This window comes from Phoxinus phoxinus (assembly GCF_949152265.1).
Source record: "Phoxinus phoxinus genome assembly, chromosome: 1".
Lineage (NCBI taxonomy): Eukaryota > Metazoa > Chordata > Actinopteri > Cypriniformes > Leuciscidae > Phoxinus > Phoxinus phoxinus.
Genome location: NC_136876.1, coordinates 54,483,818 through 54,502,100, shown reverse-complemented (window position 1 = coordinate 54,502,100; position 18,283 = coordinate 54,483,818). Strand labels below are relative to the sequence as shown.

General features: G+C 37.7%; 1 protein-coding gene and 1 long non-coding RNA gene across 2 annotated transcripts in view; both read left to right on the top strand.

Annotated features, from left to right (window-relative positions):
• LOC307001741 overlaps positions 1 to 18,283 on the top strand; it is a 253,624-nt gene that overhangs the window by 108,319 nt on the left and 127,022 nt on the right. The window lies entirely within an intron of this gene.
• On the top strand, positions 11,442 to 16,568 carry sstr2b (somatostatin receptor 2b). Its single transcript, XM_079627686.1, has 2 exons — positions 11,442 to 11,665; positions 14,067 to 16,568. Exon 2 carries the CDS (start codon positions 14,114 to 14,116, stop codon positions 15,272 to 15,274), a length of 1,161 nt encoding a protein of 386 aa, XP_079483812.1. The 5' UTR covers positions 11,442 to 11,665; positions 14,067 to 14,113; the 3' UTR covers positions 15,275 to 16,568.

Sequence of the window (18,283 nt, the reverse complement as noted above, 5' to 3'; positions counted from 1 at the left end):
TTTACTTGCAATGTCCATGATGATAATTTGAAGGGAAAAGTCTCACCGAATAAATCTGTAAGAAAAACAAAAACTAAATCTGTTGTAAAAAAGGAAGCAGGGTTAAAAGCAAGCTACATAGTGATATCAGGTATAATTTCAGATATTAATACAAGTGCAGAATTTTTGTTAAAATAATATAAATTATAAGCACATCATAAAACATGTACAGTGAAGAGACAGGTTTAGTTCACTTGGTTTTGTCATGGCTACAACACTAACTTGTGGGAACATAAAAGTATGAAAAATTTGGAGCACTGTTTATTTGATTTGTATCTTTCTTATTATAGTAATTGTCATATTGCTTATTTTCATCTTTACTTATTTTAATAACAAAGATAAAATTAACTATAATTTGTGCTCATACGATTTTATAAAATAAAAACTATTAAATTACTCAAATCATGAAATAAGAATTCGGTCATAGCACCCACGGGTTATGACAGATTGGGGTTCGTATTTGTGAAAGGTTAGAGAATGTTAACATAGGCCTACTTGATAATGTGATTGTTGCAAACATTTCTGCATGATCACACTGTGGCATGTAATTATTAATTTACTTTAAATAAAGGGCAGAGAATGGTCAAAAAGCAAGGCATGAACAAGCAAGTGAAGTTTTCTTTTTATATTTTTGATTTTTTTGATTTCCAATTGATAATACTTTACAAAAAGGTTGTATTTGTTAACAAACATTAGTTAATGTATTAACTAACATGAACTAACCATGAGTGATAGCCTACATTTCTTACTGTATTTGGTAATCTTTTATAAGATTAGTTAATAGAAATACAGCAGATCATTGTTTGAATGAAGTACTTTATTGTCATTGTGTAGCACAATGAAATTACTCTTGTGACAACCCCAAAGGTGCATTTAAAAGAGAAAGAGAAGTAGATCCTATTTCAAATTAAACAGCACAAGTAGTTAACAATACATGTACTAAGATACAAATAAATAAGTTCAAGATGAAATAGTTAATAAGTATAATAATTAGCATAACAATATAATAAATAAATACAATATAAAAGCTAAGAAACTGACTCATAATACAAAATATTTCAAAATTGTTCAGAATATTGTCAAAAATGCCATATCCATTGTTAATGCCAATACTATTATTATTGCACAAGTGTATAGCAGCATGAATTATTATTGCCCCTTGTTTATGTTAATTCACAGTGCATAAAGTTAACAAATACAATTTCTGAATGTATAATGTTGAAATGAACATTAACACATATTAATATGCTGTAGAAGTGCAGTTCATTATTAGGTCATGTTAACAAGGTATTTTAATCAGGTATTGTATCGAAAGTCATAATTAACGTGACAACTTAGGAAACGTCATGAGAAAAAGTATTGATCGTATTTCAGATTTAAATAAAAAGATAGGCTACATGCAATAACGCACACGTATTAGTGTGTTTATTCTAGTTGGCATTTTATTATGATTATTTAAATGATTGTGTACACAAATTATGGTTTAGGCCTAACATTTGTTTGTTTTTTTGAGGAACAGTAAGTAACACCGACGTCGGACCGCGTCGCCTGAATTCACAATGATATTAACTTACACATGAAATACGATACTTTGTGTACGACGGTGTTGATTTATAGCCAAAAACATCTGAATTTAAAACGGCAAACCAGCGGACCGCTATACATTAAACTGTATTGTTAACACCTGTTTAGCGTTCAGCCAGAGCGAGGACGCACTGAAGCGGTTTTTTTTGTTGAGGAAAATATTAGCTAATTCGACCCCTTCCTCAATTAAACGAATAACTAAACGCTTAATAACATGCAATATTGACACAAAATGCTGCATATTTCAATTATATGACTTTAAAGTGGCAAAACATCACTTACCTGAATGTACACAGTCGTGAGGAAAGCAGAATAAATGGCGTCCGCTGCCCGCGTCGCAGTCAAATTCGCGCTGTAGTCTCACTCCACCAATAGTAGAGAAGATGATTGGCAACCGGAGGTGTGGAACGGCGGATGTCTGCCGCACTTGATTTCAGGATTCCTGTGTTTTTCCATGTATAAGCCAAATGTTTACCTCAAGTCGATGTTTCTCACTGTGTGCCATATCTCAACCACATATGGTTCTCATGTGTTCGTTGTTATCTGGGCCATATACCTCAAAATGAGTTGTGAACCAAGAGAGCATTTCCCGCAGATTTTAAAGTTATGGCAAAACAAATATGGTCACAATTTGGCCCATATCTGTTCAGCCATGCCACATCTAGGCCATATGTGCCAGATAATAAAACACATGTGGCCCAAACATAATTGCTATCTGGGACAGGTTGAGGTAATGGTTGAAGTGAGGACTCAGGAATGCCCATGAGAAACACTAGCTGTGTGCGACGCAGCACAAGACAGAAACACAACAGGACACACAGACAAAGGCAGGAGAATACAGGAGTGTCAGGGCTCTGTCACAAAACCAAAAAACACATTAGACTGAGGTGACAGAACCCTGACACTACTCCCCCTCAAAAGAGACGCCCCCAGCCGTCCCTACAAGGAACACATGACAAGAACATCACAGAACAAGACAAGACCAGCACACCAGAGAAAAGAAAACCAAAAAAACAGTCAACACAAGACAGGAGTACAAAACACAGGCACGAAGCAGGGAGGTTCGGTTATTAAAGTCTCTAGAAGGGACCAGGGAGGATCAGGCTGGTCAGAAGTCCTAGCACAGACCAGGGAGGATGATTTGGCGGATCTGGATGCTTAACTGGGGCCGGCAGTCTGAGAGGGAACTTGATTGGGCCCAGCAGAACCGGGAACTCGAGTGGGACCATCCGAACAGTGGCATCCGTGGCATAAACGGCCAGCTCTGGGGAAACTGCAGTAGTACTTCACGATTAATCATATAGAAATCGCGATGTCAAGCCTATGGGATTATATGACGCAAAATGCTGTGATTTTATGAAATCAATCAATTTGATCAACGTAAACGCATGCAATTCATTTTTGACCCTGAGTTTAACACGTTCAAATATTGAATGCAATTATCGCAGCATCCGTTATTTTTGGCCATCCTTTGGCTAGTGTTACATTAATATGAGACCGCTCTTATTCATGCAAATGCTTTTAAACCATTCATGCGCGATAAGACAAAAATTGTGCTGCCTGTGAATGTCCTGACTGTGACACACACACACACACGCGCCAGTATCATGCGCACAGACAGTACCCCAGAATACAGTTCTCTTTCGTGCATGAACTTACAATAACACACACAATTATGCCAAAATGTCAGTTTTGTTGAGTATCTTCAGAACATAAGAGCAGTCTTATGATGAACGAGAAGAGTTGTGAGAGAATGAGTCGCGTGTGAGATCAGCGACAAATCTGTCAGCCAGAGCTGGCCCTCCCTATACGCGAACTAAGCGGCTGCTTAGGGCCCCGCCGCCACTAGGGGGCCCCAAACTATGGTCCGACCATAGACCCTGCGACCGTGACCTGTAACTCGACGCACATTCACATCACATGTTGATGCAGCGGTAGAGTTACTCACGGCCACGGGACACTGCACTTATTCGCAATCACAAAAGTTTATTATTTGCAATTGCTTTAAAGCCTTGCCGGTTAGACATTTCATTCGCATGCTGTTCTGACATGCGTGTTTTTTTAGTCTGCGAATAATCAAGCATTAACAATAGTCAATCATATTGGTGGCACCATGGGCCCCCAAATAAACGTCCGCTTAGGGCCCCATAAAGGCTTGGGCCGGCCTCGCTGTCAGCAGCGGCGGGTCTTAAAGACACAGCAGCCAATGAAGCTTTCTGTCAGTTAAGTTGATCAAAGAACAAAGGGAACAGAGAAAATTACTCCCTGCTCTTGACTAAAGAACCTTTGTAGTTTTAATAAGGATTTGTCTATATTTCATTTATAATTTATGCAGTGCAGACTGTTTGATAACTTTATAAAAATGTCTGTATGTCCTAGGCCTACCAGTTAAGGGCACAGGTAAATATGACATTTATTTTATACAATTGTACTATTGAGACAAATAACAAGTTTGCAGTAATGCAAAGATGTCACTATTTATTTTTGTAAAAAAATATTATTTTAATTTGAAAAAACAGTGCATTTAGTTGTTGTTTGTAGTTTGAGTTGAGAAATACACAATTCAGCATTATCACTAATCTGTGTGTGTATTTCCCCTGAGGACCAAGCAAGTTGACTCATGAAACCATGCAATATTGTCCTCAATAATTGCAATATGACATTTTCCCCAAATTTTCCCCAAATACACAACCACCTCTGGGAAAACTGCAGGACATGGGCAGAGCAAACAGGATTCGCCTTGGGCCTTTAAAAGTGTACTGGAGGAAATGTAGTTTAGCAGTTTTTTGGAAATTGCTATTCCATTCATTATTATAAACTAAAATCTGGTGCAAATATGCAAAAGATGTGATTCCAGAGATGTCTCTTAAAATCTTGATAAAATAATTTATTTGTCAAAGTAAGAATTAATCAATTAATTATCCATTCTTTCTAAAAGTTTCCAAGTCAGTTTTCCGAAGAGATGAAGGTTTGGCTGGTTAGCATGTCCCGTGTTAGCTCCTGTTAGTCTGTCATGACCTGCTCGGGGACACGAAGGTCGAGGATCCAAACACAGTATTTATTAAAAGCTCAATCCACAATCGTAATCCACATCCAGGCAAAAGGTCATACACAAACAATCACTGAGTTAAGGGTTGAGGCAAACAGAGAAATCTAGGGGAACCGGCAGAGAATCAAAAGAACCAGGACACTATGGGCCATTCATAAACAATCCAATCAATGCGTCACTCACGTGACAAATGAACAAAAGACTCGGAAGGTAAAGTAATTATTTATATTCCCTGTAAATTATTTTTGACTGCATTATATTGATATATGATCAAGATTGCGTAGGTGGATGTGTTCGGGGAATTTGCCTGTTAAAAGTATAACATTTAAAGCCACTTGAATGAACGAAATGACTCGAAAGAAGATTCGAACAAGAGAGTCAGTAAAATGATCCGAACTTCCCATCACTACAGGACACGGGGGAGACAGGAAAGCACTCAGAAATGCAGTTAGACACATACAAGACTTAAAGTGTGTATGTCAGGTTAAATTTTTAATTATGATTGACACAAAATAGTGAGGGGAAATACGCGTTTGACAAGTTGATGTATTGTTTTGTATGTTTTTTGATTCCTAAAGGCAGAATATAAGATGAAAAAGTTCGTTATTTTCAGTCCTCACTTAAAACTGCCCATCCCCCCCAAACGAATCGTTTGACGTCATAACAGGGAGACGTCTCCCAAGCTCGCTGCAGCTGTGTTGATAATTGTACGAGTGATAGAGCGAGAGAATTAGTGATTAGGACATTTATTTAGTTATTTAGTTATTTAAGTTAGGTAGTTAGTATACGCAGGCGTATTTTCACGATGGTGAATTACTGCGTTTGTGCTGTGTGCAAAAACACCGTTAAAACCGGTCACAGAGTCCACTGTGTCCCGTGCCTGGGTCAACTTTGTTCGGACCAAACGCGCTGACTTCAGTGCTGCCTCGGTATCCAAGACTTCGGTCATTTGCAGCGCCCATTTCACTGAGAAGGACTACGCGGTTGGAGATCTCATGAGTTATAAAATGGGATTTAAAACCCGAGTGAGACTGGTAGCTGATGCGGTGCCTACGGTGCTACTGAAGCAGTCGATCGCGCCCGCGTCTCTCTCTCTCTCTCTCTCTCTCTCTCTCTCTCTCTCTCTCTCTCTCTCTCTCCTCTCTCTCTCTCTCTCTCTCTCTCTCTCTCTCTCCTCTCTCTCCTCTCTCTCCTCTCTCTCTCTCTCTCTCTCTCTCTCTCTCTCTCTCTCTCACACACACACACACACACACACACACACCAACATATTCCAGCATTGCAATCTTGACACCGCAGGCTGTTCATTATAGCCACGGAGCTTCAGAGCTAAGGCGGAGCTACAGATTAGGTGTCCCTAAATAACCCGCGTATAACAGTAAGCCAACGTTAGTTCCGCATGAATTAATTTGCACGCGAGTTTTATTTATTTTCATACCGTGTATTCTCCGTGTATATTCAAGCACCGAACCATGACGCCCGTACCGTTTCGGTTCAATACGAATACATGTACCGTTCCACCGCTAAGTTATGCCTATACTACCAGACACCTGACCAACTCTCCCAGTAAGGGCTAGCGCAAAATGCGGCATCGGCATCTCGAAGCGGCACTTCCGGTGGCATCTCCAGCGGCCATCAGTGAGCGGCATCTCCAGCGGCCATCAGTGAGCGGCATCTCCAGCGGCCATCAGTGAGCGGCATCTCCAGCGGCCATCAGTGAGCGGCATCTCCAGCGGCCATCAGTGAGCGGCATCTCCAGCGGCCATCAGTGAGCGGCATCTCCAGCGGCCATCAGTGAGCGGCATCTCCAGCGGCCAGGACTTTCCGGTGCAGCGGCATCTCCAGCAATGGATATTTTCTATTTTATTAACTGCATTTTAACTAAATAACATTATGTAGCTACCACAGAGTAGCAAAGCTTATATCATGTGTGCATATCCTTTGTAAATAAAGTTTTGAGTTTCTGTTAGCCTACATCAGAGAAAGCTGCAATTGTTCTGAGTATGATAGGCTATGCTGTAACGTTATAAGTTTCCAGCAAGAAGTGTCTATCACTTTAATGTTTCAGAAAATGCTGTTTATTAAATATGAATAAATGGTTATTCCGTTAATACAGAAATGCGTTAAGTTAATACAGAAATGAGTTTCTGATGTGCTGCACAATTCTGATATTAATTCAAATAAGCTGTAGGCCTACAAAGCTGAAATTGCGGCGGCATCTCCAACAGCCAGCTGTCGCTTCAGCGGCATCTCGTAGCGGCATCTCCAACAGCCAATAGACTTTGTCCAGCTGTGGCTGCTGCCAAAGTGTGACCACTTTCTGATTAATTAGTTATGTTTCTGCGAAGAGGAAATTATTAAATCCATTTTTTTTCATAAAAACTTAGGCTAACTGAACATATAGGCTATTCATGTGAAAAATTATAATTAGCCTACTCATTTTAAAGGTTTTTACATAGAGACCTGCAGCTAATGAATTAGAAACACACCAAAATATAGCCTAATTGTAATTTTATTTAACATTTGTTATTCTTCAAATTAAATCGTCTTTACAAACATAGGCTATATGAGCTAGATTCAACTAATCAATATAATATTGTTATTATTATTATTAATAATAATATTATAAATATTAACAATATTAGTAGGCTAGCCTACTAGTACACATTTATTAAAAACATATCTGTTGTAGGCTATCTGTAGCCTAAAACACATCTATTTAGCCTCACATACTGACTTTATTTGTAGTTCATACTGTTTTAATACCCTGTATTTTCTTTCTCATTTTTAGGAAAATCCCTTAATTACCATTGTTTATTTCTAAATCAAATGTCATACACTTGCAATGAAGCTAAAAATATAAACAACTACATCATTATGTTGATATCCTATATTTTTACAATAAAACTTACGACAAACATGTCTTCTAATATCAGTTGTTGCGTATAGGCTATACCGAGCTGCATCGAACACATTTGTAAAGTACTTTCCTTGAACACATTGTGCGAGTTCACTTTAATACCGCGTGCTTTATATACATGTTGCTGCTGATTGGACTGCAGTTCTGACACACCCACCAAACAAGAGAAAAAGTATCTCGGCGCTTGCGCACCGTTTTGAACTTGAACATGCCCCTGTAGAGGGCTGCTGCAACTTCACTTTTTAAAGGACAATATCCTGGCCGGACTACTGTCAGTTATATACGTATTTGAAATGAACATGATTTCTTAATGTCTAGTGACATATCAGGGCCATTTTATGATTAATTTAAATACATTTCTTACATACAGCTCATTTAACTAATCAAAACCAATCGCTTGTAAATTACTTGTAACGGAATTCACAAAACATACATAAAATTGTTAGCATATCACTTGATAATCATTTAAGAATGTATTGTAAAAATCTAAATAGGCTATTAAATCAAAATATGAAGATGCCGCTGCACTGATGGCCGCTGGAGATGCCGCTGCACTGATGGCCGCTGGAGATGCCACCGGAAGTGCCGCTTCGAGATGCCGATGCCGCATTTTGCGCTTGCTCTTTCTCAACTCTCCACTGGTTCTTCTTCACACCAGATATTTATGTTTCTTCGATATGAATTATTTACATTTCTGTTTGGCTCCTCATCTGTCTCCCGCCTGGGAGGCTCAAAATTGTATGGCTGTGGGCCATCGTATAGGTTTGAGGGGGATTTTGGATCTCCTCAGACTCAAAACTCTCCATACTTCAATAGAACTTTGTTGGCGCGACTCCCTTGTATGACGTCACAGCTCAGCCCTTGTTTTAAAAATATGACCTTGACAGAAATGGCTATAAATCTTATTGCAGGGCAGTTACAGTAATAATTTTAATGCTAATTACATTTTCACTCAGACATCTACCCTTATTTAATATATCTAAAAAAAAAATTTAACCTGACATACACACTTTAAAGCTACACTGTGTAGGATTTTCTCCCATCTAGCGGTGAAATTGTATATGACTACCAACTGAATATTAATTTCTCCCATTCCGAGAGCGTTTCAACTCCTACGGTGGCCGTATAATTACGAGTAATCTCCGCTCGCATTCGTCACGGTGCCACTGAGTAAAAGCGCGAAAGGCGAAGCTTGAATCATGCCAACTTTTTTTTTTAAGATGGAGGAGCAACATGGCTTCCGCCATTCGAGCGACTCGCTCGTGTGTATTCTGAATGGCAGATTCCACGCTTACGAGAATACTTGATTAGTTGGTGGAAGTAATTACACATGAATGAGCACATATCATTTTGAAAGAACAAAGTTTTTTACTAAGAATCAACTTAAATGACAGTGTGGCTTTAACAATGAGTGGTTGAATTGGCCAGTCTTATATGAGGCTAATGAGACAGCTGAAAATAATCATGGAAGATGAGTCTGGGCAATGGATTATGCGGAACGTAGTCCTTGATTGAGTGGCAATGAACAAAAGAGGGTGGGCAACCAGGGCTCTCCAGCTGGCGATCGGGACATAGGCCAACGTCACTAGATAGAAAGTAATCTGATTGTTTTCTTTCTTTATTGAATTTTCTAAATATTTTGCATAGGCATATATACTATCATTATCAATATACTAAGAAAAAATATTTGTAATATTACATACATTATTATGCCATTAATTATCCATAACTTGGTTTAGTTGCTGTTGTTGGCCAAAAGAGAGTTTTATATATTTAAAATAATTATGAAAGCTAAGCTATCCCATAGAGATTGAGCGGCAGAGTAGATACAGGGTGTACTCTAAAACTGTGACCTCACATCACCCTAGAGGCAAGGACAAAATCCATAGCAGCTGGCTGGTGTTTAGCCCTTTATGGGCTGTTATCTCTCTTCAAGCAGTTCAATAAACACAAAGCTTTTATTTTATTTTATTTTTGGGGGGAGAATGCATGAAAGCTTTACAAGCCTTAGCCATAAAGACAAATAATCTGATTCAATTCATTCAATTTATGTTTAAACTTAAACTCTTTGCTAATATATTATTTCATTTTAAAACCCAATGTTGATGATCATAATTTTCTGAAAATCACAGAAAATTCTGCAAAAATATTATTATCATCGTATTAACTGCTTTTATGTCCACACTGTCTTATTTTAATATTGGAAATGTTTGAATGATTAAGAGTTACTTATTATTATTTTTTTAGCTTTCCCCATGTAAATGAATGTGTAACTAAAGTTATGTGGATTTTTTTTCCCCACGCACTACATCATATCCATAAATTATGCATTGTTGACTAGTGCCACGTGAAGTAATCCTCCTAGTGCTGCATGATGTAATCTTCTGGCAAATCCTGCTGTGGCTCTTAAAAGGAATGTTGTACATAAGCTGGTCCCAGTTATTCACAGAAGTCACGGTTGTATATAATGTTGTCTATAAGTCACAGTTGGACAGGAGCTCAACAGTGACACAGTAGCTACGTTTACATGGACACCTTTTGGTTCAATTGGAATGAAATCAATCCGATTGATGAATCCGAATACGGTCACATGAACGTTAAATAAAGTAATCGTGTTGGTGTGTGTTTTTAAATGTCACAAGTTCGCTTAACTTATTCTCCTCTATTGGCTCTCTATTTGTTTTTTTCACAGACGCTGAGAGAAAAGAGTATTTTAGAATAACGGGACACTCATTTATATGACACTTTATTCGACGAACAGCTCGTTCCCTGCATCCCAGTCCTTTCCGTTTCGATCCGATCAAGTGTTTTTACATGTCCTCTCGATTACAAAAGGAATAAACCAGCCCTTTCAATCCGATCGGGTCGAGCTCAATCAGATCGATTAGGGTGTTCACATGAAGGCTTTTTAGTCCGTCAATCCGATTATAAGGGTCCATGTAAACACAGCTAGTGTCTCAGTGGGTATAGCACTGCCTCCTCACAGCGGTTCCAGGAGCCCTTTCTCTCTGTCTGTGTGTGTGTGTGTGTGTGTGTGTGTGTGTGTGTGTGTGTGTGTGTTTGTGTGTGTGTGTGTGTGTGTGTGTGTGCGTGTGTGTGTGTGTGTGTGTGTGTGTGTGTGTGAAACCATGTAATAGGGAGGGTTTGCGACCTACTCTGGAAAAATCCTCGGCAAGAAAAAGTATAGACAGTCTCTCGCGGTGTCGTGTAAACGGCCCCTAAATTAATAACTAATGATTTTTACAACGGAAATAAAACAATGCTGACCTTACTTAAACTGAACATTATTAATATCTGGCATTGTTTTCCTGTTATCACTGTAAAGCTGCTTTGAAACAATCTGTATTGTAAAAGGCGCTGTATAGATAAAAATGACCTGACTTGACAGTTTTGGAACCCACAATTAGTTTCAGATCATCAATATTTAGGCTTAAAGTCAGCCTGAAATAATTGACATTGTTCTTCCGGTAAATGCAGTGTCCCGATCCTGAGGCAGCAAAGCCGCCGTAACCTATGAAGCTCATTCCTCCACCGCTGGGAAGTGGCTTTGGTGTGAACTGCCCTTTTTCCTCTGAACTAAGAGAGAACATGTGGACCTTACCACCGCTTCATGAACACAGGTTTTTAGCAGTGCTTTGCTGGCCTTTTCCAGCTTTGTGCATCTCTGTAATGCAGTTTTAAGGTCATGGGAAAGCTCTTGGGATAAAGGCGTGGTTCACACTGTCCAATCTTTCTTGAGAAGAACACGCTGAACAGACAATTTAATCACGCACAAACACATCAGTGATGAAGAAACATCAGGCATTATCTTTACTCAGACTACAATGCTCTCTTCAACACACACACACACACACACACACACACACACACACACACACACACACACACACACACACTCTCTCTCTCTCTCTCTCTCTCTCTCTCTCAGAACAGGTTCTTATCTGTTCAGTGTCAGTTCAGATTGTATCGGATCAGATTGTGTCTGGATGTTTTGTAAGGGTTATTGCGATTCAGATGTTCTCCACAGGATCATTAGCAGGATCATATTGTACTGTACAATGGACTCCAACATGAAGGTAAGAATTAAACATTTTAAACATACATGTTTTTTTTAATCATTTATATGTGTTTTGTCCATCCGAAAATTCAATAATTTGATGATTCATGCGAATGTCTGCACTAAAAAGTATTTGAGGTAAAATCGAATTAATATACTGTAGGACACCAATTTCAGTTTCTAAATCTTATATTTTTCTTATTTTGATGTCCACTATGCACGAATGAACCATGAAATGAAAGAGTTATATTGAGAGATTTAAGTTTTAAGCATTATGGTTCACAGACATGAGTTTAAATCACAGATTTTGTCAGTGATTATTAACATTTATGACTTAACTGCCATTTTGGGAAAGAAGCAAAACAAAAATATTTATATACAGACAAATAAATAAAAACATGAGGTTTACCAGTTACATAAATAGAAAATGGTTTTATTTACTTCATAAAACTATCTTTTTGTGGAGTAACTACCTTTCACCATAAAATTTATTTCAATACATTTCTTTCACATGCCCTAAAGAGACACTAATACAACTAATAACAAATGAATTATGAGATTACAATTGCGACTTTTTATCTCACAGTTCCGACTTTATAACTCATAAGTGCGAGTTTGTATCTCTCATTTCTGACATTATAACTTGTAATTGTGAGTTTATATCATGCAATTTTCTGTAAAAATTCAGAATTGTGAGATGTAAACCCGCAATTGTGAGAAAAAAATGTCAGAACTTTGAGATTAAAAGTCGTAATTACATTTTTTTTTGTTTTTATTCAATGGCAGAAACAAACCAAAGATGAATGTACGCATGCCCCTGAAAAATGAAAGTTGTATGTGGGTGTTGATCTGACGGGCATTGATTGTTTAGCTGTTCAGTTTGAACCCCAGGGATGATTATGACATAAAGGTCATTGCTCTTCTAGGTCAGTGTGCACTACATCGCTGTACAGAGACACATAAAAATTCATTTGACTGGAAGCATTGATCGTCCAAGAACAGAATTATACAGCATTATACCAGCCTCTACAGTAATGTGACTGGAATTTTAGCTGTTATTGTTATTAAAAAATTAAATTAGTAGTAGCATCATATTCTTGAATAGTATTCAGTAACATTTAAATAGTTAAATACTACTCTTTCCAAGATTGTATAATTTAAAAATGGGTTATTTTACCCAAAATTTGTGTTGGCTGTTTATTTTAATCACATAATTAACCTATAGCAACTTGCTAACACAATTGAAATTAATTATGAGTCGTCTGAGTGGATATTATATTGTGATGATGTTCCAAATCTGTCTTTTGCTGTATGATGTTTCATTTCAGTTAGGATGATGTTGTTTTAGACACATTAAAATCGATCAGTTGTTCTTACTAACACTTTTTAGCTAACTTTACCTAATGTCTTAACTTAACAGTAAAAATATGTACTATTCACATACTATGCCGTAGGTACTCAGAAAACCCAAGTTCAGATTAATTTATTGGTTTGAGTGCCATTTTGTTAAGGGAAAAAATAGTTTTTGAGACGGGGCAATTCTTAATATACTTTTTACTAATTTCCTCAACTTCTGCAGTTTAATTTTCTCTAGTTGCATTCACTCATTTCCCAAAGTCATCTTGAATGTTGAATTGTCAACACAACTGAGAAATTTGAGAGAACATCACATAAGTTGACTTTCTAAATTGATTTTGATTTTCCTAAAATGTTTCCGGTTGACCTCACCCTGGTTGCCTTTGGTTGGGCACTTAGAACTTCATTGATAGTATTGTAATTCTCTTCCTAATAATGCAACAAGAAATCACAGTTTTCTTTATTTCAAAGTAAGGGAAGTAATACAAAGGTTGCTTTTAAATGGTGACCTAACTTCTAACTAAATCACTAACTGGTCTATTTCATGTCAAATAAGGATGTTTTAGGGTTTTATTGATATGTCATAAACTTTTAATTGGGTTGATATACTCAATATTTGTGACAAAAACTTGACCATACTTGAGTCTCACACAGACTTCAACATTCAGCATGCAAAACACATCAATGGTAACAACAATAGTAGCTACACTAAGCCAAAAGTAATTTTAAAGAAATTGACCAAGTACTCTCTACAGTTCTTTTTTAGTTACTAGAACTCTTTGTGTAAGTGAACTCTACTAATTAAGAATAGGTCAGTACAACTTACTACTCATATTTCACTTTACTTAGTTTTTTGAGGCAATCAGTTTGTATGCTTTTTTAAGTAAATCTAAACTAGTTAGATTTTACAGTGCAATAAAGCAGCTCCCTGTGTAGGGCGTAAACCAATGCTTGGTTTTGGAACAAAGACATTATGTGTTGTTTGTATTAGGAATATCACTGATAACAATACATGATATATACAACCGTATATAACTCATTTACCATTATACTGTTTTCTCCAGGCAGTATGTCACACCTAATGGAATTGGGAATCTGAGAGAAATATATAATGGATCCCTGGACAATTTCATTCTCACCCAGTAACTTCCCCCGTAATCTGTCTGGATTCCCCATGTATGATGGCATTCTGCTCGACAACATATCCGAAGAAGGCCTGAGAAATGAGACGGACCAGAGCTTGACCAAAACTAACACGGTCGTCATCACCTTCATGTATTTTGTGGTGTGTGCTATTGGTCTTTGTGGAAATACTCTGGTCATCTATGTCATCCTGCGCTATGCCAAGATGAAGACGGTGACGAATATCTACATCCTGAACCTGGCAGTGGCAGATGTTCTGTTCATGCTAGGTTTGCCCTTCATCGCTATCCAGTTAGCGCTGGTGCACTGGCCGTTTGGGGGAGCTCTGTGTCGCGTGGTCATGACTGTAGATTCTCTGAATCAGTTCACCAGTATTTTCTGTCTGATGGTGATGAGCATTGATCGATACCTGGCTGTGGTGCACCCCATAAAGTCGACCAAATGGAGGAAGCCCCATGTCGCAAAAGCCATCAACCTGGCCGTGTGGGTCGTGTCGCTCATCGTCAACCTCCCAATTGTAATCTACAGTGGACTGATCACCAAACCCGACGGCTGCTTCTGCACTATTGTGTGGCCAGAGCCGCAGGAGGCCTACTACACCGCCTTCATGTTCTACACCTTCTTCCTGGGTTTCTTCCTACCTCTAGTGGTCATAAGTCTATGCTATTTGTTCATTATCATCAAGGTAAAGTCTTCAGGAATCAGGGTGTGCTCTAGCAAACGAAAGCATTCTGAAAAGAAGGTGACGCGTATGGTGTCCGTTGTGGTCGCCGTCTTCGTGTTCTGCTGGCTGCCTTTCTACATCTTCAACGTGACATCAGTCACAGGCACCATTAGCACTACGCCTTTCTTACGGAGCATGTTTGCCTTTGTCGTGGTGCTGGGATACGCCAATAGCTGTGCCAACCCGATATTATACGCTTTCTTGTCAGAGAACTTCAAAAAAAGTTTCCAGAATGTTCTGTGCTTGAAAAAAGCAGTTGGTTTGGATGATGTTGAATGCACTGACAGCAAACAGAACAAGTCACAAATAACGCATGATCCAAAAGAAACTAAAAACACACTGCTAAATGGAGACCTGCAAAGCAAGGTTCTGAAGAAACAAGGGTCACTACTCAGCAAACTATAAACGGTGTGCCACAGAACACATGTAATACACAAAGAGAGTAAGAGGAAACGCAGCAAATAGGATTTCCATTTAAAATCCCACAGTGATGGCTTAGTTTCCTAAATGTACTAAATAAAATGGGATAACTTACCTGGTTTTGGTTATCATCCAATATTTTCATTGGTTAACACCTGTAAAATGCATTATTGATAAATGTTACTCTGAAGCTGTTATTTATAAAGTATATTTAAGGAGTTCTTAAGCAAACCATGGTCGTGATAAGAACAGGAGGACTAAGGAGCTCTACAGTGTCATTGTGTTAGAAGAGAAAAATGTATTTAGTACTTAGTCATCTTTCATTTATCTTTTATCTATGGAGACAAAATCAAATATAGTGTCAGTTGCAAACAACAAAACCATATATTATTCATTGCACTATAAAATATGCTTTCTGTGAGTTTTTCTTCTTACTCTACTCATATAATATGCAGAATGTGGAGAGTATAGCCCTCAAGATGCTGCTAGACTGTATAGAACTGGATTCCACTGTCAGATGTATCACTCTATTGTTGCATTGTAAACATGTAAATATTATTTTCAAGAGTTCGACATCTAACTAATCTGACTGCTATTCATTCAGCAAAAAAAATAGTGCCAATGGTCTCTCTCATAATTTCTAATTTTGCCATGTCATCTAATGGGAATCAGTTTGATCAATAAATAGTCTAACTGTGCAAGGATTCTCTCTATTCTCTCTACTCTATCTCAATGAACCAACATACAGTCATCTAGAGAGATCTCAGAGATTTTCCACATTTTAATAGAATGCATATTTGAAAATGGCTAGAACGTTTGTCTTTACTGTACTGAGATCAGGCAGGGACACGTGTATCATGATCATGGATGAGAAACATATCTTGCCTTCTTTTACTTGCTGACTAGTATTGATTGTTTAGACTTTGAATGATGCCACACATAGCAACATGTCTAACAAATATGTGTTAATAATCTTTACCATTGCAAAGGCTTATTCGAGTCAGCACTTCCACCCTCTCTGTCCAAAAAGCTTAATTTTTCAAGTCTTTGTGCAATATTCTTAAGCGTCTTTCTCTGTTAGAAATTCTGCTCTCCATTTTCTTAATTGCCTCTTGTCTAATAAATCATAATTCTTAATAGAAAGTGTATCTCTGAGCATGTTGTATTTTGATTTGTAAACAGCATTCATTGCTTAGAGATTTATAATTTTTGGCACTGTCTGTGTTCTTTAAACAAATGGAATACATTTGGTCACTCATTAAAATAAAACTACTGAGCTAATTTGCCCTCATGATGCCACTGTATTAAAGATAAAATATACATAGCACCACCTGGTGGAGAGCGCCATCATCTGGTGACACACCAAAATACAGCTGGAAGAGTCAAACTTACTCATTTTAAGAATGGCAACCAACCCTAAATGAGAAATAAATTATGTTTAATATACAAATAAATTAAGCCTATTTTAGGACTTTTTTAAGGTCCCATTTGTAAACATTAGTGAATGCATTACCTAACATTAACTTATTAAAATGATATTAAAACTATATTTGTAAATGTTGAAATGAACATTAAGTAAGATTAATAAATGCTTTAGAAGTCAAACATAATAACCCAAATAATAAACTTTAATAAACCTGGGCAATTGTGCCAAACAAGGGCTCTTTGGAGAAAGGAACTTGAATTCCTGAACTTTCAAGCACTTTCAAATCTTCAACAAGCGGCCGCAAAATTGCATCAAATCCATAGTTCTTAACATCCTGTGCATGAAATAATAACAGTTAATGAATATTCATTAAACTTGAATACATTTTTGGTGGAAAAATGCTGAATATTCATTAAACTTGAATTCATTTTTGGTGGGAAAATGCTGAGAATTAATTAAATGGCTCCAATTTTGTGAATGCCTTGCTTGGAGCCCAGCGGCAGATTCAAAATCATCATAACATAACTGTATCTGAAGTGCATTTTGTTGTTTACTGAAAAGCGGGTGGTTTTTAAAATAAATTCCATCACAAATATCGTAACAGATTAAAAATGAACTGCAAGGTGTCCAACAGGGGTATGTAAATAAATGTATCAGTTACAGGGACTTGATCATATGTCCGCGTCACCCGATTCAATCTTGCTGTTCTCATGATGGCTGTATGAGATTTTTATCGACAACTATGCCTAGAGTCTTGAAGTTCTATCACACCACATGTAGCCACTTACACTTATGCCTACTTGGCAAATGTAACTCTTTAAGTATTTACAATGCCACTGGTCACTATATGATAAAAGTGTCAAAATGAATCATAAGTAGATGTTTATATTAGTTCAAGTTTGCTCTGTGTGAAAAATATTCATAAGTAGAAGTTTATATTAGTTCAAGTTTGCTCTGTGTGGATGAATTGTTCTGTTCCAGTGATGTTCTGTGACTCAGCCTTGAAGGGAAAAAATATTGCCTATTGGGGTCAAGGCCTGTTCCCCAATGGCATCTGTTGAAGCCTTAGCAAGCAAAAGCCTCCTGACCTGCTCAAGGCATATGTACCCCTCGGGTCTCAGCAAGTTCTCTCCAAGGTGGTAGGCTCAGCGATCCATTTCAACACTTTGCAAACCTTGTTTATTCATGTAGCCTGCCTTTCAGAGAATAAATATGCACACGATTTGGAATTAATCCACTGGGTTATCATGCAATCAAACTAATCAAGAGTTCTAGACTTTGACGGCTTCTTCTTATTTATTTTCATTTTGCTGTTCTCATGATTGCTGTATGAGATTTTTATCGACAACTATGCCTAGGGTCTTGAAGTTCTATCACACCACATGTAGCCACTTATACTTATGCCTACTTGGCAAATATAACTCTTTAGGTATTTACAGCACCACTGGTCACTATATGATAAAAGTTTGAAAATGGATCATAAGTAGAAGTTTATATTAGTTCAAGATTGCTCTATGTGGATGCATTTTTCTGTTCCAGTGATGTTCTGTGACTCAGCCTTGAAGGGA